Genomic DNA, 21,122 nt, shown 5'->3' on the forward strand with positions numbered 1-21,122 from the left:
CTTCAAGACATTGCTAAATAGAAATAACATACACAAAGCTAGATGGACCAAGAGCATCTAAAACCACCATGCAGAAGTACGACTTCTGGACATGAACTGGAGGACAGTATCTTTAATGCTCATCCCTCTCTCTGTGTTGGGGAAGACCCATGACTTTGAGAATCCCTGGGTTATCCACAAAAGAGTATGCTCTGGATTGGAGTTAATTTAGTTTTCTTATGGTTTACCGACAGACCCAGCTCAAAGAGAGAAAGGAAGAGAAGGGACTGAGGGAGGCTTGGGCCGCTTCTGAGGATGGAGACTAAATGAGTGGGCCCAAACGAACAAGCCCTCCCAAGTATTGGTAGATATATATTCCTTGCAGGCAAAGACATGCCAAAATCACAGACATCAGTTTGATGAAGATTCCGAGTGCTGCATTGTTGAAGGATCTTTCATTAATGATACACTCCTGCAAAAGACTGGTCTAAGAATGTCCTGTATAGTTGCCATATTTTAATATTTAAATATGCGTCCTTACGGTTCACTGAGCACAGCCAATCCCTCGGACTCTGGGCTCAATGAATATGGGCAGTTGTACTAATCTTGAAGCTGTTAGTGGTAAGATACTGGATAAGGTGGGAGAGGCCCAGAACCATGCGCAGGACTGTCTGGTTCCTTTTCGACATGGAGAACAGCCATGAGTAAAGCCATTGGCATCTCTCTGGAATGGGAAACCCCTCCAGAGCTCCCATCTGCAAGAGGTCATGAAACACCTGAGATAGGTAGGAGGCGTCTACCTGATTAAAGGGTTTGTTATGAAGGAGGAGTGAAAAGGTGGCAGGGAGGGTGAGGCGGTACTCCATGGAAACTACCATAATGATCCATGTGTCTGAGGCGATACTTTTAGAGGTTGGAAAAAAAAAAATGATGTGATTAGGTGCCCCATGAGAGAAGTGTGGACCCAGCCTTTTTCGATTGTTCACGGCTTCTTTCTAGATGTGCTGGGTGAGCAGTCTGGCTACCTACAGCAGCCATCATTGAAACTGGAAGCACCCACACCTTTGTGACCAATTATCCTGCCTAGCGAGGGAGCCGGTTTGCAAAGTGTTACCCTAACTTAGTGAGGACCACTAGAGAATTGCCAGCCTGGGTAGAAGCTTTCATTTTGAAGTTCCTCGTCTGTTCTCGGGTGAACCATTCAGAGCAGTCAAATGGGTGAGCCAGAATTTTATCCTGGACAGCATAGGGTACATTTATAGCAGCCCCAAACCCAGCCTATCACAACATAACTTGCCAAAGGAAAGACACACGGCCTTGGCCGCCGGGCCCATCTAATGGACAGATGCCTCCGACCTGATGGTATATTGCCTGTACAGTGGAAGAACATTCTGGAATTCTGCAAGGTGTTACCACAATCTTTGGTTGGTAAATTGGCATGGCAGTGGCATTAGCATGCCGCAGGTGCAAAGCTAAGCTGAAGTATACTGTTTTGCCATATGTATCAAGCAGTAGGGCAAAGGTAGATGGGCAGATTCACAGAAAAAGAGTGGCAGTTGCCTCTACAGAAGAATGCAGTGGAAAATGGCAGGGGAGGAATACCTTGCCATATGGCAGTTACTTCTACCTAAGATCAAGCTTTATGTTGACAGGCAGAGTGAGGCTTCTGCCAGACCCTTGAGGCCTCTAGAACTACATCCGTTTGAAGGACAATAACAGTCTTCTGTTTGCCCATAAGGTCCAAGACTCTTGAAAGAAGTCTGACCTTGGCTGGGGGTTGTTCTGGGTGGAAGCCTAGATTTTTGGCCAGTAATGCAATGCGATGCGATCGCTGAAAGCCCTGGTGGACAAGGGAAAATCACCCTCTGTCGTTACCAGTAGTCAGATCCTCCTGATCACGGGAGGGACACCAGAGGCATCTACCAATTGGAGTGGAAGATTGGGGGTATTACCCAAAAAGATCCAGGGCAAAAAGACAGAATATGGGGTGCCCAATTTGAAAAAAAAAATATATATATATATATATATATATATATATATATATATATATATATATATATATATATATATATATATATATATGATCCATTACTCACCGTAATCGTATTGCTGATGCTTGTTTCTGCTTAGATTCACATGCTGTGCATAGGCCAACTAGTGGAAGCTGCAGAGTATTACAGTTGTTGTTTTCGAAATTCGAAAAGGGACGTCGACAGGGCGTGCTAGTAATACTATCCCTAGTGTGACGTCCACTGTCTTTTGGGATTCGGTTTTTTATTTTCAGACAAATCGCCCAAATTCAATTGGGTTACATAGGGTCTCTGTCAGAGAGCCCCCTAATGAGCGGCCAAAGAGAAGATGGAGGAAGCCGGTACTGCAGGGACCACCTGATCCAGAGCCTGTGCATTGTAGTTAACGGGTCGGTGTATCTCATGGCCAAGGAGAAAGGCTAAACTGTGGATCCGGTCGTCAATGTCACAGGGACCAGTCGATTGTCAAAAAAGAGCTCCAGGTCACCATGAGCAGCGCCAGAATAGAAGTCTGGAATTTAGAAGTAGTCCTTTGCACCACATTTTGGGGGGGGGGAGGGGAGACTAGTCGGAGGAATGAGGCGAAGATCGGGACGAGGTAGTCAGTTATCAGCAACATGTTGCCATGCCCTGATCCACCATTCTGGTCCCGCCTACGAGGTTGTGATGCTAAAGGAGTGTCGGGAGACTTATTCGTCAGCCCGAGTTCTTAATGCCTTAAGGCCCATGTGGACCTTTGGACTGTGACTTGATAGAAGCTCTGGAGACCTCGGAGCCAACAGTCCTGGAGGAAGTCTCAAGACAATGAGGCATCACCTCAGGCACCAACCGGGTACTAGACCCCCAGAGGTTGTCAGTGTTACCACCGGTAGGAGCTCAGAGAGCCTTGGGGTTTACCCCCCCGGTAGAGCGGTGCGTAGCTGCCAGAGGACCACTTGGATCCATTTGGACGTTTTTCTGGAGGAGAGCCAATATGTGTAGCCTCCAGATCATCACTCACATCAAGAGAAAAATCTTCAGCACATTCCCTGGCGGTTTTATATTTATTCAATATTGCTTCTTGTTTTCCATTCAAGTGTAGTGACATATTAACAAACACATGCACCAACATCAACACTACTTCCAGTCCAAGTAAAACATGTTTTGGGTTGTCGTCCTTTATCAATTTCCCTGTGGACAAAATCACTAGGGTTCAAAATTAATCAACCAATACTTCTTAAATAGCTGCCATTTACAGTTTAAATGGTAATTTAATTGAAAAAAAAATAACTCCTACGAAGGATTCTGCGTTTCAACACTAATAACCTATGCAGTGAGTTCCATCAACCGGGACTGCTTCCTGAATTAAAAAAGCTGCATTTCATTACGTGACACATAAGCGCAGTTCTCCTCCGGATGTCCGACTTGAAAGTGATGGACAACACTGTAATGCTGCTTCAAATTCCAATGTTCTCAATGAAATACATGTTATCCTCACCAACTGAATGAGGAGCACTTGCTACTCTAATACAATGTCACAGGCTTCACTGATCAAAGTCTGCAAGCTACTTTGGCTTAGAATTTACAAAAATGTACCCTTATACATAAAATTGAAAATGATTTAGCCGCCCATTTCTATGCCAGAAAAAACAAATTAATGTAACTACAAATTCTAGAGATGAGTGAAAACAAGATTGAGAAAAGTATTGAAAACAAATGAAAGATTTTAAATTTCAGGTATCCACCCCCATACCCGATATCCATACACATGCTCTATGAAATCTGCATCCTAGGCGGTACTGTGTAAAAGTATTGATGATTAACATACTCATCGTAATTGCGGATAGAAATTGCGGTGTGCATCTTATTTAATATGGACTAGCTTGGACTACCATGCCCCCAAGATTTCAGAGAACGAGGTTATAGCAAGGCAATACTTCAATCAACAAAAGCAAGGTGGTGACAGTGCCAAGACATGATTTATTTAAGAGCGAGCAAAAACATTGTACAAATGAAAAAGACAACATCAAATGCAATTTAACATATGGTCCTGCAAGCGTCAAAGTAATCAAAATTTTGAAGCAATACTAGCAGATTTTGCAAAGAGAAAGAATTAGAAATTAAGTTTAACAATTTTTGATTATTTGTTTTATATACACATTGCTTCAAAATCTTGTTTTCACTCGTCTCCAGAAATGTTGGTTACATTTGGTAATGTACTCTTTCTAGCATAGAAATGGGTGGATAAATGATTTTGAACTGCTAAATATAGGGATACTTCTTCAGAGTAAGACGCCAAAGTAGATTACAGGCTGTGTTCAGCGAAGCCTGTGACACTGCATTAGAATAGCAAATATTTATCACTCAGTGGCAAGGGAAAGGTATACTTTGTAGAGAACATCATAACATGAAGCAAAAATAGCCCATTATTCAAGCCTGTAAGTGTGTGGAGACTGGCACCCTGCAGCACCTAAAATGCAGCTATTTGAGACAATCTCCCAGAGCGGGTTCAGTTGACGGAACGCACCGGAAAGAACATGAACGTTTAGCCACAGAGTCCTAGTTAAGAGTTATTTTTTTTAAATCACTAATTAGGTTAAAGTGATAATTATTTGAAAAATGTTTTGGTTGATTAGGACTGAACAATTTATAGCAGTATTTTTGTTTCCACTGGCAATGTATGAAGGGGGACATCTCGAAACATGTTTTGCTTGGACTGTAAATCAATGCAGATTGATGCTTGTGTATATATTTGAAAATACGTCACTTGACTGGAAATGCTAAAAGCAGCATTGAATGAACATAGAATGATCAAGTCACGACTTCCCTTGGGAAGGAGTCACCATGCCAGAGTGCTGAAGGAAAATAGCACTGCTTACCTTTGTCTTTTTCATTGCTACGAACTGCTTCAGATGATCCGGCGGGACAGCAGAGAAGATTTCCTCCCACCTCTGTAGCCGTCTCTTCAGTGACCGATGTGAAAGAGCATTGCAAGCAGCACAGGCATCCCAGTGATGATCCGACCCCAAACATTCTAGGCAGAGCGTGTGGGGATCCGACGCAGAGAACTGCCTTGCGCATGTCTTGCAGGTAGAGAAACCGGTTTGCACCGACATAAACAGGGGAGAAAACTGGCAGGAATCCTGGAGAAAAAAGAAAAAGAAGAATAAAAAAGGGGACACGTGAAAAATAGAGAAAAAAAAAAGAAGCTCCTGCTGTTGAACAGGTATCCGATCGGCTCAGAAAAAGGGTCTGTCGGGCACTGCCGGGTGGCGAAGCCAGCATGTGGGGGCCATGCCCCATTCATGCGCACTGACTCTTTGCCAAAATTCAAATTTAAGACATTTGCTGTGCAAAAGCTCCAGTACCGTCCCCACAAGACAGACTCCCATAAGTACGGAGGAAAGGGGACAGGAAACAGGAGTAATAAGGGGCATTACTGCCCCGTTGCATTCAAATGACGGTGGCTGCTTTTTCCAAGTATAGGAAAAACATGCCCACTGTTGAAATTAAGCCATTCTGCAGAGATCTGTACCGGCATGAGGGGTTGCCACACCAGTGACTGGTTCATTCAGCGTGTGCAGTCCTCATGCGCCGCCACTAGAATGGATGCATGCAGACCAAAACACAGAAAGCCATTTCAATGCTTTTTGTCATCATTGGAATGAGGCTGTATGTACCTGTAGAGTTTAGTTCTTGTTTGTTTTTTCAATGTATATTTTACTGATTGTGCTTTTCAGAAATGTTTTTGTAAGGGTGAGCAACACATAATCCTTATGTAGTTACTTCCAATGTATTCAAATGCAATACATTTGATAGTATTTCTGGTCTCATTAGCAATTTTGTAATAGATTTAAAGTTTAAGCCAAACATATTTAATTTATCTTTTGTAAGTGTGAACCAGACCCACCATGTGACAAAGCACTGTACAGATCAATGGTTACATTTTATGTAGGAAAAAGGTAGATCCCAGTGTTACATTTCTGATTCTGCACTTTCTTTTGGTTTCTTTGAGATTCATCGGATACAAATGGAATGGACTAGGAGACTTGCCTAACAGCTGAACATCCATGCCAATCGATGTTACACAGCACAGCTAAGCCGTGGAATGCAGGGATGCCTCAGACTGCCGGGCATGAACAGCCCCTCCTGAGAAGTAAACAGTGATGACGCTGCTGGCTTAAATCCCAAGGCTGCCAGAGCCTGCCTCGCAGAAACAGCCTGCAGTTGCAGAATGGACTTTCATCCCCCTGTTCGGCGAAATTACCTGTTTGTTATGATACGTGCTGTTAAAGGGTGGCAAATTGATCTAACTAATCCATGGTACATACGGATGAGCCAGGGCTGGGAGGGGCATAGCCGAATGCAGCCCTCCTATGCACTGGAGTGTGTTTGCATTACAGCGCTTTTCACCCCACTTCTGGTCTCCTGTGTATTATTTGTGTCTGAGTGCCGGGAACGCCTAAGGTGGAGTGGGGGAGCTGGATGAGCACTGGTATCGGGGGAAGCAGGATGAGCATGTAACCGATGGTGGTGATCCCCGGGAGCTCCCCTTCCTGACGTGCATGACTGTGGATTACAACAATACAATGGTTAAGTGAAAAAAGTGGTTTTCGCTGTACCTGTTGCACGTTTGACTAGTGGAATTTGGAGTCTTCAGGGACTCTAGGGATAAAACGTTCTGTAGAGTACTGTAGTGACACAGTACAGGGTCGCAAGGGCAACTACAGTACAGGACTGCAATCAGGTCAGAGCATTCTTAGGCACCTGTGATACAGTCAGAGCACCTGTCGTGGAGAGACAGTGTAGGGTCGATGCTGTAAAGGGAACAGGGTAGGAGTCTGAGGTCGGAAGCCTGAGTTAACATGCAGTAGGATAGATTACAGTTTCGGATTACAGTTACAGATTACAGTTTCGGATTACAGTTACAGTTTCGGTTACAATATGGCAGATGAAGGTCCACTGACCAGACAAGAGGAGGGGACAGATCTGTCATACAAGTCGGGTTGAGGAGCATGGTGGACAATTGGGATGTGGTCCCCCAGTCGGTACAAAGGAAGGAGGTGGTAGGGGATGTCCAGGAACAGCAGTTACAAAGGTTACCGCAGGGAAGGGACAGAGGAGATAGTGCTTCGCTTGTAGTTCAGCACTAAGATATCACAAAGGGGATGAAAGTAGAGAGGGATCAGAGACCCTCAGATTTTGCAGTAATGCTTACACAAATTTTCATGAGGACCACAATATGGCGGCTGTTGCCAGACGAGATGCGGGTGGTGGAAGGTGATGTGGAGGAAAAGTTAAGATCCACCCAGGGGTGGGCATACATTCTTAATGCAGCAGCTGATGAATGGCTGACAGCGAGAAAAGTAGTGCCGATGAAGGAGTGGGAGGAGGGAGAATACACAGAGGGGTAGGAATGTGAGGTGCTAGCGCCAGTGCCTGTGGGACTTGGGGTGGATGATGCAGAACGCTGTGGGGGTGGCTCTATGTATTTCCGAGAAAGGGGAGGAAGAGGGAGGAGACACTGGCTGGCTTGGTACCGGGGGAGGCAACTGTGCAACAGAGCGGAGGGAGGACACTTTGGAAAAAAGGGATGCAATGACGGATTTGGCAAATTGGGGCCTGCAGGGAGAGGGAGGCAGGTTACCGGTAGTCCCAATGGTTGCAGTGACGGCAGCTACTATGAGAACCACCCACATTCTGACACACAAACAAGATCCTGATAGCATGGGGGGGGAGACATGCTCGGACAAAGGGGCAAGAAATAAACTGGATTTCAGAAGGACTGGTGACTGCAGTGGGATGAGCCAGGGGTGGGAAGGGCAGAGCAAAATGCAGCCCCCCTATGCACTGTTGTGTGTTAGCATTGCAGCGCTTTACACCCCACTTCTGGTCTCTTGTGTATTATTTGTGTCTGAGTGGCTGGAATGCCTGAGGTGGCGTGGGGGAGCTGGATGATCACTGGTATCGGGGGGAGCAGGACGAGCCTCTAACACACAGAACATGGGTACAGTGACTGAGAACACTAATAATCCCCCCCAGAAGAGGATAAGGATTTAAGGAGTTATGAGAGATATGTGCACTTCGATGAACAAGGTAAGCACAAGGGACTAAAGTAAGGAGCTCTCAAACTTACATGTGAAGTGATGCGAAAAATCCATGGCTGTAAGGTGATCGAGACAAAAGTTGGGGGGGGGGGGGGTACAAAACATGCAAGGTATCCAGATTTAATGTGGTCTGAAAAGGAAACCATTAGGGCACTAGATGTGAGGGGCCTAAGGGTAGGGGATGCAGCCTTGCAACAGTAAGGGATCCCAAATATGTAGGAGCACAGTTAGGGGATACATATCCACAAGTTAGGGAGGACGGGTTGAGGGATAGATCTGTTAGTGGGATGACGGGGCACATTCGATCTCCATAATAGGTTTTAGAAAAAGGTTTGAAAAAAGTAGTTTTTGTTCAACTACCTAACCAACAGCAACACCTGAGCAGAATCAAAAACCCCTTAACATTTGTTCACACTTAAGAAGATAAACACTGCACAATAAAAAAACCTCAAAGTAAAATAAGGTTAAGAGACCAGGGAAACGTGCAAGTCTTGCACACTGTAAAAGCACATGAATGTCAGGGGGAGGGAGTTGCAACACTCTACTGGGGAGAGTGAACATTCACAAGGGCTGCTCTTCAAACATTCCCTTTACCTACCCATGTTGAAGGAACTAAGCTGGCAACCATGGTTGTATGTAACTAAGCAACAAACTAAGCTATGGAAGGAGAGCCAGCTCAATAAGCACCCAGGCCCTTGAAAACCCTACATTTTGTAATCCATTAAAAGCGCCTTGGAACGATACAGAAACGTCGATAAAAACAGTTTTTGCAGATGGATAAAAAGCGTGCTGTGCAGCTAACACAGTGGAGTATTTGCTTCATTTGTCCAAGGGGAAGCTCTGCAGAAAGAGCAATGCCACAGCAAAGTAGTGCTGTTAATAATGAGCAGTCAAATGACTTGTCAGGGCTCAACAAATGGAGACAACCCCAAAAATCCTGCGTCTTGAGGTAATACCATACTTATAAGAATAGTCACAAGTTTCGTCGTCGTGTCACGGCTACAATATTACACATCAAGGTTAGTTTAGCAAAAAGTATATAAAGCACGATGTTATTACATAAAATGAATATTATGAAATTAGACTGTACATTATACAAATTAAAACATTTCAAATATAACAGGTATCACACGAGTGAACAGTTATAAAGCCATTGAAATTACAAATGGCATACAATGACATTTAACCATGCAACAAAATCTAGTAATCAGCCAAAACCATTGCAGAATTACATTTAAGCAAAACAGGTCTATAACACAAGAGTACATTTTATCAGGACTACAATTGCTGATAGTGTGGAGGCTGGCTTGGCCAGTGCGAAAATAGAGAAGAAAAACCCTTTCCTATGCTTCCTCCATGAAGGCCCAGCATATCATTAAAGTGGAGATAAATTGGTTGACAAAATGGAGTTATAAACACATTAAAAGTCAAACACGTTTTTAGATGGACAATTTTCAAACACGTTCAAGTCTTGAATTTCCCAGGCATCAAAAGATAATGGGGCAATAATCTAGTTCCACCTTTACAATCCATCATTGTCTGAATGCAGGAATATATATATCTCGCAATTTAGGCATCCTTAAAACCCCTATTCGGCAATATGTATAATATGGATGTAATTCTGAATTTGCTGTTCAATAAAGGTAAGGATAAGTGATTTATTCGGAGTATGGTAAGGGTGATGATGTTAAGTAGTAGTTATTGGTACTTCCCATTTATGTGACTCCAGAACTGGAAGCATTTGGTCATTGCTGTGTTCAGTGTATGAATGTTTGAAAAAGAAAATACATATACTGTGGAAATCTAGTCCAAAACATTATTAAGTTCATGTTGGTTCCGTATTGGTCTACTCTAAAACAATGGAGTGGCCGCATGAGAAAAGATTTCTACAATTTGTTTGTAAAAAGCCATGTTCTCCCTTCTTCCATACAGTTGACTGGTGGCAACTACAGAAGTTAAGGGTTTAAACACACATACAAATCAAAAGAAATGCAGGGATTCACTAAACAGATACTCCCTTCCAACATCTCTGGAAGTCATTATCAAGTACTGACCTACCCTTGATCAAGTTGAAATTGTTCAGATGTAGGTCATACAGTGTGATCAGTATACTGATGACATAGGCCTTTCACCATTTCCACAAGCTTGTTCCTTGCCTGACTGGAGTTGAATGATGTGGAGCCATGGACAATCGATGATGAGCCTGGGAGCAATGCTGAAAGCATCTACTGGCTCACTCAATTCGTGTAACAGAGGCTTTTCACATAGGGCCTATTCGTTTTTGTTCTCTTTAAGGGACAATGGCGATAGAATTTCCCCATGCATAATACCACACTTCCAGTGGGCCCTAAATTCTAGCTCGAACATGGTTATTCAATAGTACAACCCATTTTTCTACCAGAGAGGATAGGAAGCACAGCTCAGAGTTGGTCAGTGCAGGGGTCAGAAATGCTTCACAAACCTTTTCTACGTCGATTCAAGCTCATGAGTCTGCTTAGCGTGTCATTCCAGCACGCTCAGTACCTTACGTGCATGCGCAAAGTACAGATTCAAGGTGGTGGTGAGTTCGCTCGAAGGCTTAGCCCACGGGGGCATGAACAAGGGAAGCAGGGCCAAGAATGCTGGGGATGGTCAGGGAACAATAACATTTAATCCTACTGTGGAAAAGTCCTGCCCAGCGGAGTCCCATCAGAGTCCCGCAGTTGCGACCTCTAAAAACATTTTTCTCTTATTTTTTTTGTAATGCAAGCTAGTGGGCTCTGGCCAGCACCGTGTGGCTCTTTACTTCTAGAGTGGCTGGCTTTCTTGTTCAGGCCCCTTAAAAAAAGATGAAAAATAACAGGAGTACCACAAGTCTAACACTTTCAGCACCGACACTAAATAAGAAAGAATAGGAATGCCAAATGTGTCATTCTGGAATTCTATACAATAATTGGTAGACTCATTAAAGGATTATTTTAGGCACACTTCAGGGGGTGAGTCACTGATTTAGTCTGTTCTTAAAAGCCTCAACTCAGCCTTTCATCCTTCTGGTGTCGATAAATGAGTACCAACACAGGTTGGGTGATATTGGGTGTATATTTTTTCTATATAAAGCGCTTAAGCGCAAGTGCTATATAATAACACATCATCATTATCATTTTGTCATGGGCGCCTGCTTGCATTCACAGTAATTTGCTAATATGGACCTATACACACTGATCTTAACAATACATATGGCCATCCATTCTTGTATGAAATGTACATCACATTATAGTGATAGTGTAACCAAATATTTCGTAGTGTACAATGCTAAGTGATGCCACTTCCTGTTTTGTCAACGGGTGAAAGGTCGTGTACCACTTTGGGGTGGGGTCAAATATCACTTCATGTGATGTCATCAGGGGGTCAGGGGTCACGCAATGTCACTTCTGATACCCCTGGCATTTTGGTGAAATGACGTCCCTGAGTCCCATTAGTTAATGAAGCTCCTTGGAGCAACGCCTAGGCCGCTATATAAGGCCTGGGGTCTTTCAGAAGGGTGTGGATGGTTGTAGAGAGGGAGCGCACAGTCCGGGAGACTGCAGAAAGAAGACAAAGGGAGATAGGTTGGTGTGGGAAAACTGGGCAGGAGACTGGAGGGAGAAGGACAGAAAGGAGGCGGTAAGGGTGAGAGAAGGAAAAGCTGGAGGGAGCAAATCAGACAGGATGTGTGAAGTATGGATGAGGTTGGAAAGAAGAAACCAGAATTAATGAATGAATGCACGCTTTATTTCATTTAAAACAAACCATAAAAGCAAATTCCATACCAGTACACAATAAGATAAAATACAACAGTAGCGTAAAGGTTTCTTGCACCTATTGGTTCAATCCAGTAGAGATGACACTCACAAGCTAGACCTAGTTTTGTTTCCATATAGATGTGAAAGGTGCTCATATGCTCAATTGGCTGTGAGCAGTATGATCCAAAAGTGACTATACAAGGAGCACAAAAGTGACTACAATTGCAGTTTAATTTTAAACTAGTCTGAGGACAGGGAATATTCACAGCATGTGAATCTATGTAAGAAAACTATGCTGGAGAAGCTCATTTTTGCAGAAACAGTCCGTTAGTGCCCAAACCCAATAAAAAATGTTGAGCTTTCCAAGATCAGCAGGAGCCAATATTTCAGGGTTATACCAAAAAGAACCTAAGCCAATCTTTATCAAAGAGCTCTGGACATGCTGAAACCATACCCATGGCTCATCCAGGCACTTCTAGCTGTTCAATCCATAGCACTTCTTTCCTGGTACACCTAACACTTAGCCCCACTCCCTCATCCCTTCTTGCTCTCTCTCTCTCTCTCTCTCTGCACTTGCACGTACGTTCTGAATGCTCACAAGGCCAAGTAGGTCCACCGCTATTTTTTATTGGTTTATTGTTTTTTTATTCCAATGTTCCCTACCCACTGCCCTGTGGGCGCTTTGAAACACAATTTTCTTGCTGTATAAGCGCCTTACAAATGCACAATAAATGAGAAATACAATAGTTCTAGGTTAGACCGTAGTTTAACCGACATAATCTATTCCAGAATGTCCTAATTCCAGATTTACCACCAGCTGAATGTGTTTGGGCTCTATATAACGAATGCAGAATCAAATATAGTGACACCAAATTACTTTGAAAAATTCAGAAGTGCCCCGGTATGCCTATATATGGTCAATGTGCTTGTCGGAGTATGGGAACTCCAATCCTCATATTTAGTGAACCGCACGGCCAGGTAGTCATAAAACCAGAAAGAAGGAAGACCGTTGGGGAGCAAGGAGGAAAACAACCAGGGGAAGAGGGAGAATAAGGTGGAGATGGATGGTAGGAAGGATAAAGAGAAATATCTGGAGGTGGTGGAGAGTAGAGAGCAAAAAGGAGCTAATGACAGAGGGAGAGTGTTAGAAGAAATCCAGAGGTGGAGTAGAACAAATGGGCGGATGGAAGACTATTAATAGTGGAGGGAGCAGAGGGTAATCTATCCGGTGGAGAGTAAGACGATTAGTCTGGGAAAGACCAAAGGAGCGAGAGAGAAAAGACTGGCATGCCTCAAGTCTGAGAGAAGGGAGGATGACCATGAATGTAGTGAAGCATTGAAAATGATGTAGAAGAGGGAAACTATGGGAATATAAAAAAGCAGAGCAGAGGCAACACGGAAGGGATCCCCTTTGTAACACGGGCATACTAGAACAGTGACGCAGCAGAGGAAAGTGGGGTCGTGGGGAGCAGAGACAGGCTGGACTAAGATACTGCACCCGGCCTCTCAACTGCTTATGGGGTCTAGTGGCAACTATGGCGCCTCGCATTAAAGTCCTCTGCATCAGTATTGCTGCTGAACAGGCATCCCACCCAGACCCAAGTCATCAAAGCCCTGAAATCCAGTCATAAGGTCTCATGAGAAACTAATAAACCAGGGAAAGAAGCTGTAAGCTCCCAAAGAAACCAACGAACAAGAAAGAAGCATGGGGAAATGTAAATCCCCAGACCTATGAGTGATTCCTATATCTTAAAGATGAGATGCCAGAGGGAGAGCATTTCTTTTAAAAGAGAACTTTTTATTGCTCCAAAGACATATTACAGTAAACCATGGAGAAGCCATCCTGTGGGTATATGGCTTTATCTTTTGTTGAACCAGAGTACCAGGAGAATTTTGGTTCTCTCCTAGAGACTTTTACCTAGTTGTTAGAAACCACAGGAACGCGTCCAGTGGTTGTGTTATGAAATAGGAGGGTATGAACACAATTTAAGCAGCACTGTAACATAGGCAATGCCCATCTTAAATGCATTCTGTTGTTGTTGATCCACTCTGGCTTTGAGACAAGCACCTAACTGATATTTCAGAGTGGATGCAACACACATTATGAATACCGCCATGAGTTAACTAAAGCTTTTTAGAGACAATTTTACTTGCAGCTGCGAACTCACCCTCCATCTCTGATAAAAATGACTCAAACAACCCCAGTAAATAAAGGACCCAAACCAGTGCTCTTCGATTCTAGCATGACAAGAAGGTACTAGTTTATGCCATAGGTAAAATAGAATGTTATTACTGTTGAGTGGTCAAAATAGGTGCACCAGACCATGCCTTTATCTTGACACACCAACTATGTAAAAAGCCTCTATGAAAATAAGCTTCCTGCGTTAATATCGTCCCTATGATGCACAGAACATTGCTATTCAAAAGCTACAAAACATAGTTCCGATTCTCTGATCTTTACTTGCTTTCCATGTCATTTCATATTTTATTTAAGAATGCCAGAGATATCCCCCCTCTCGTCATTTTCTTGCCCAAACATTGCTATGAATGAGTTGCATAGTAAATTCCCTCTCCCATTATCTATTCCTTCCACTGTAATGAACTATTCCACCACAATCATGCGCTAACTCCGATGTCTACTGTTTAATTTGTTTCTTTCTTGTTACTGATTGATATCTGAATAAAATGTATATTTTGAAAAAAAAATAAAAAAATAATAATAGAATGCCAAATCGTATGAGACTTTGTTGGCTCTAAAGCCAAGTGTATTGCGAAGAAGCAATTCTCCTGCAACACTTCAAGTATTTTTGAGCATATCGCACCATTGCCTTGGGGATAGCAGCTTATGCTTCAGTTACTGATTAAGTGATATCAATTAAGAACTCGCAATAACTCCAGTACCATTATTCAATATGTTCTTTTCCACTAGTCACTTGCTGAAACTGTGTGCCCCCATCTGGTGAGACCAGAAACTGTGACCTGGTCATTTATTAAGCAATAAGCCGCAAGAGGGGAAGAGGGGGCGGGGGGGGATTACCACTTCGGGTAATGCCCTTGGGCCCATAGTTACAGGCCCGGGCAAAGCGAGGGGTTTATTGCCATTAGTACCCCCGACCTGTGAGGTGGTGGAGGGTTGAGGGGAGCCACTTACCTCATTCCCCAGTGGGGGCAGATGGCGGCCTCCAGCCCTAAAGAGGCTCAGGGCGGCAGGATTACTGTCTGGTAATGCCCCTGTTCTGAACCTTCCCATTGGCTGGGAGGCCGCCACACCCCCCGCGCGTGGTACTAAAGCATAAGTCTAGTGGGCAGATAACATCCGGAGTACCTTTTCCCAACCCTTTTCATGCTAAGTGCCTTAACCTTGAATTCTGAATGTGGATGGCCATCTGTCATGCTGGACTCCACCACCCTTCGTCTTTCTCCACCTAGTCTCACGGTCCGCCTCTTCCTTTGACCTCAGCCCAACAAGCCACACTTCCTTGTTTATCCGCCTCCTACCCCCGGCTCTCACTCCCAGCTTATTCGCCAGGCCAATCCCTGCCTTGCTCTTCCAAGTGGACAGGAGACAGAGATGGGAAACCATAAAGTGCATCAAAAGCCCTGTTGCCCTTTCTAACGCGGGTCCTTCAGTGTCTCACAATGGTAGCCCGCTACAGCAAAAGTCAATTTCGTAGTTTGCAGTCTTAGGCAGATGAGTACCCCGATTTATAGTTTGCTGCAAACAATGTTCTGCCTGCTTCAAGTTCGCCACTGCATCCCTCCTCTGTGGATTGTAGACTCCCTGCCTCACTGCAGGGGCTCCTGGGCTTGGTAGTCCTGAAACAGAAGACGGAAAACAATGGCCAGTGTAAGGTTGTTTGTGGTGATTGCAAGTGGTACTTTCCAATTGTAACCAGGCACATGGAGAGGGGCCAAAGACTGACTTCCTCTCTCCTAGCTCCCTCACCCTGACTCTGGGGCAGGACCGGCTCTGCCAAATACCCTTGTAGGCCTCCTACACCTGGTTGAGAGGAGTCGCCAGACACGCTTTGACAGGGAGAGATCCCTGACCCGGTCACAGCACACATCACCAATTTAGCAACCATAATCCCCTTTTATTTAAAAGGGATGGTCACCAAGGGGTACTTCAGAGCATAACCCTTTTTTAATAAAAATCAATGCTATTCCAGAAGGGCATCACCCCAAGTACGCAGAATCTTAATGTACACAATCTTCACTTTTGTCAATGATGGTTGGTGAAGGTTGTTCCATTGACTTTTGATGCAGCACCTGGCACACATCATATCTGTATGTGCAATGATGAATCATTTTTCAATTCAATGACGCAGTTTTTATTAAGAGCATAAAAATAGTGAAACCATATTCTAAATTTGGTTGTTGATAGAAATCGCAAATACCAGATGGACTCAGCGTCTACAACCCACATTTATAAAATGTACAAACATTAGCTAAATCGCAAGATTATCATGCTCTTGTTTCAGATTTGTACCCAGCAAGGGGAGTGCAGCGGCATCACAGTCAATGAGGAGGCTCATTACCACACAGTGAAGACCACACTCTGAGATGCCTCAGAACGGAAGGTCACCATCCTCCCTCACTGGGAATTGGGTAAGTGGGCACCCCCGCATCCCCTTCCACCCAAGCCCTTTTTCCACATATCCAAATTTGCCCCACTTTGTGGTGCCTTGTCCTTCGCCGGCGCCAGGCACTTTAGTGTTACCGGCAAGTCCCGTCACAGCAATGGACACCATGGAGAGGGAGAAGGTAATACATCTAGTTCCCTTCACTCCGATCCATGGCAGCCATCTCGATTCGTAGTTTGATCTCGAAGTGAGAAAAGACCAACGTGCAGTTTCTCAACTTGAGATAAAAGAACAAGTTACTCTCTTACCTGGTAGCGTTCTTTCAATGGGATGGTCCGACGATGTATTCCATATTTATGACAGTAATCACCACAGCTGTGCTGCTTTGGAACATTTTTTCGGCGTCTGCGTCGATGACGTCGATACGCTGTCCTCGAGGGCCTCCGTCAAGCCGACGTCACCAGAAGTTATAAGTAGGACGCACGACGCCCGTAGCCTCAGTTGTAGTTTTTCTGTAGCGGGGCAGGTAGGGAGGGAGCAATATGGAATACGTCGTCGGATCATCCCATAGAAAGAACGTTACCAGGTAAGAGAGTAACTTGTTCTTCGAGGGGATTGGGTCCTCCGACGTATTCCATATCTATCAAAGACTCCCAAAGCAGTACCAACGTATGGAGGAGGGAAAAAGAATTTAGAATATAGAAATTTAGAATGTCCAATCGAATTGCAGAGTAAAGGACCGCCTTGCCAAAGGCCAGATCCTGCCCATGGATGGAATCTAGGGAGTAGTGTCGTACAAAAGTATGGACCGAAGCCCAAATGGCTGCTTCACAGATGTTTCGAATAGGAACGCCCCTCTGCAGGGCAGTAGAGGCAGCCATACCCCTAGTAGAATGGGCCCGTAAGCCAACCGGAGGGTCCTTACCCGCCGGAAATTGCCAAGATAATCCATCTAGACAAAGTCTGCTTAGTAACAGCTAGTCCCAAACGCCTTCCAGCGTAACCTATAAAGAGCTGATTGTCCACTCTGACCCAGGACATGCGTTAAATGTAGAAACTTAAAGCTCTCCTAGGATCCAACCTATGGAGCCTCTCCTCTTCTTTACCAGGATGCGGAGGATAAAATGCCGGAAGAATGACCTTCTGGCATAAATGAAATTCCGAGACAACTTTCGGAAGAAAGGAAGGACGAACTCTAAGGACAACCCTGTCCTTATGAAACACAGTGAAGGGTGGCTTAACTGAAAGTGCCTGCAACTCACTCTGCGAGCGGAAGTGACCGCAACTAAAAATACAGTTTTAAGGGTTAACAGTCTCAGAGGACAAGAATGTAAATGCTCAAATGGAGCACCCATTAGTAATTTTAGAACAAGGTTCAAATCCCAACCAGGCACCTGGAAAGGTGATGGCGGAAACACATTAGTAAGCCCTTTGAGAAACTGAGAAATTAAAGGAAAAATAAGAACACGCCTCCGATGAGTGCTTAAATATGGACAGCGCCGCCAGGCAACCTTTAATGGTACCCACTTGCAGGCCCTTGTGGGCGAACGAAAGCAAAAAAGAAAGAACCAAAAGGAATGTCACATGAAAAAGGAGCCACATTCTTAACCCTGCACCAGTTGCAGAACTTTCTCCAACGGCAATGGTACAGGGACTTGGTTGCAGGCCGTCTGGCCGAAAGCAACACCTCCATCACGGCTTCTGAAAGGTTGAGGTATAAGGATTAGGACCTCCCTGAAGACAAGCGTGAAGGTTGAGGGATCTGACCTCTGGATGGAGAACCTGATCCCCCCCCCCCCTTCCCATGAGAGCAGATCGTCTCGGTAGGAAAGACGACATGGAGGGCAGATGGACAAGTCGAGAAGGTCCGGGTACCACGTTCTCCGGGCCCATGACGGAGCAATGAGGATCATCTGGGAACCGAACCTCCGCAGCTCTTGCAGGATGACAGGGACTGGAGGAAAAGTGTACAGCAGTGGGAAGGACCACTCCACAACGAAAGCGTCTCCTAAGGCTCCTCTTGGAGGAAATTCCCACGAGCAGAACCTTTCGCACTTCCGGTTGACACTGCAGGCGAAGAGATCTACTTGAGGGGTCCCCCAAAGGGCGAAGATCTCCAGGAGAATCTCCTGAGCCAGCTCCCACTCGTGAGAGATCACGCTCTGCCTGCTCAGAGCGCCCCCCGTCTTGTTTTGATGAACTGCTGAGATCGAAATTTCCTGCTGGATGGCCCAGAACCAGAGCTGCATCGCCTCCCTGCACAGAGGAAGTGACCCTGCCCCCCCCCCCCTTTTTGTTGAGGTAGTGCATGGCCACTGTGTTGTCTGTGAGAATCAGGACATTCTTTCCTCACACAGTCGGCAGAAAAGCCTTCAGGGCAAGCCTGACGGCCTTCAGCTCCAACAGATTGATATGGAGTCTGGACTCCGACGGAGACCAACGACCGCTGACTGTCAACTCGTTGGCATGAGCTCCCCATCCCGTGAGGGATGCGTCGGTCACAATCGACACCTCCGGCCAGGGTGGCCAAAATGGAGCCCCCCTCATCAGATTGCCATCGACGGCCCACCATAGAAGGTCCTGGGCGACCGAGTGCGGCACCTGAACGGGGTCCGACATCCTGCCACAGGACTGTGACCACTGCATCTTGAGAGCCCATTGCAGAGATCTCATCCGCAACCTGGCCTCTGGCACCAGAAGAATGCAGGATGCCATGAGGCCGAGCAACCTCAATAACTCGAACGCCGGGAGACTCTGGGCATGATTAAACTTGTGCACCATCTGCTGAATGTGATGAGCCCTCACCTGGTGAGGAAAACACTGCCCTAGGGATGTGTCGAGCACTGCTCCGATGTACTGAAGCCGCTGAGTTGGCGTCAAGTGGGACTTCTTTAAGTTGAGGGAGAAGCCCAGCTTGTGAAGGGAGTGGCAGGTGATGGACAGATGATCCAGTACTTGCTCGGGAGAGCACGCCCTGATCAACCAATCGTCCAGGTAGGGGTAGACGTGAATCCCCCCCTTTCCTGAGACACACTGCCACCACCACCATGAGCTTGGTGAAGACCCTCCGGGCAGAGGTCAATCCGAACGGCAGGACCCGAAACTGAAAGTGCGAGTCGCCAACCGCGAACCTCAGGTACTTCTTGTGGTTGGGATGGATCGGCACATGAAAGTAAGCATCCTTGAGGTCGAGAGACACCAACCAGTCCTGAATTTGAAGGGTCTGGAGGACTTGAGAAAGAGTAACCATCTTGAACTTGTTCTTCCTGAGGAGCTTGTTCAAACCGCACAAGTCCATGATGGGTCTCAATCCCCAGTCTTTCTTTGAAATCAAAAAATAAGTGGAATACCATCCCTTGTTCCTCTCCGCTACCGACACCAGTTCTATAGCGCCTTTCTCCAGCAGGGATTGCATTTCCTGCGCAAGGAGCGGATCCGGACTCTTCAAAGAGAGATTCCCTGGTGGATTGTCGTGAGGCCTCTGCCGGAAAGGAAGACAGTAGCCGTGGGCTATGATCTCCAGAACCCACACATCTGAAGTAATGGCACGCCACTCTACAAGATGCTGCGCCAGCCTTCCCCCCAATCAGCGAACAATGGGACATGGCCTCATGACTGAGCTGAAGCGGCTGCGGCAGTGCCTGAGGGCAAAGAGGCAACTGCCCGAGCAGCCTTGGCACCTCCAGTACCCCGTTTTCCATCTATGGTAATCCTACGGTGGCCCCTTTGACTTGCAGCTCCTCTCGATTTACCAAAAGATGATTAATATCGAAAGGAACCTCCCCTCCATTGCTGTCCCCTAGGACGAAAAGGCAGAGGTTGGCGAACTGCAGCACTCAACGACTTTGCTGCAGCTTTGGAGGTCTGCAACCTCTCAAGGCTCTCGTCAGCCTTGCTGCCAAAAAGATGTTCACCATCAAAGGGCATGTTCAGGAGCCGGGCTTGCACATCCGGAGAAAACCCCGACTTCTGCAACCACGCAAACCTGCGTATTACGGTGCTCGCCGCCATTGACCGGCTGACACAATCTGCCATGTCCCGACCCGACTGAACAGACTCACATATGGCATCCTTGCCACCCTGCACAATAGCAAGAAAACCATCCCGTTCCTCCCCTTCGGGAATATGTTCAGCCGCTAACGAAATACAGTTCCACAGAGTGTGAGTGAAATGTGACAAGGCACACACAGAGTTGGCTGCCTGTAAAGCCATACCCCCAGAAGAAAACACTTTCTTCGCCCAGCCATCAAAACGCTTGTCGTCCCTATCAGGAAGGATGGTAGGGTACAACGCCTGCTTTGCTGGGGCCGTAGCCGCCTGCACCACCAAACTCTCCGGAGTGGGGTGCGTGGTCAAGTAGCAGGGGTCGCTACTGGCAGGGCAGTATTTTCGCGGCAAAGACTTGCTCACTGCCAGGAGACCCTCCGGAGCAGTCCAAGCTGCTGCCACCCTTCTCTGCAAGGCCATATGGAAGGGCAGTACCGGGTCAGTTGGCGGACCTTGGTCGAGGATATCCGTCATGTCATCCTGCAGAAAATCCACTGGTGGTGCCGACCACCCCAAGTATTCTGTGACCCTCGACATAAGGCGCTGGTACGAGGACTCGACATGGGTGACAGGCTCAGGCCTACAGAACTCCACCTCCGGAGAAGTGTCCAGACCACTGCTGTCATGCAACGACTG

The 21,122-nt window shown here is 45.9% G+C and overlaps 1 protein-coding gene across 4 annotated transcripts in view; it reads right to left on the reverse strand.

Annotated features, from left to right (window-relative positions):
• The window catches only part of ARID1B (AT-rich interaction domain 1B), a 1,170,625-nt gene that overhangs the window by 81,196 nt on the left and 1,068,307 nt on the right, over window positions 1–21,122 (reverse strand). For 2 of the 4 annotated variants that reach the window (XM_069607734.1, XM_069607732.1), the window contains one exon: window positions 4,868–5,131. The exons of the other annotated variants lie outside the window; for them this stretch is intronic. In XM_069607734.1, coding sequence (XP_069463835.1) covers window positions 4,868–5,131 — 264 coding nt within the window. The remainder of the gene's footprint in view (window positions 1–4,867; window positions 5,132–21,122) is intronic. 4 annotated transcript variants of the gene reach the window in all.

This window comes from Ambystoma mexicanum, chromosome 4q (assembly GCF_040938575.1).
Source record: "Ambystoma mexicanum isolate Mex_15411 chromosome 4q, UKY_AmexF1_1, whole genome shotgun sequence".
Lineage (NCBI taxonomy): Eukaryota > Metazoa > Chordata > Amphibia > Caudata > Ambystomatidae > Ambystoma > Ambystoma mexicanum.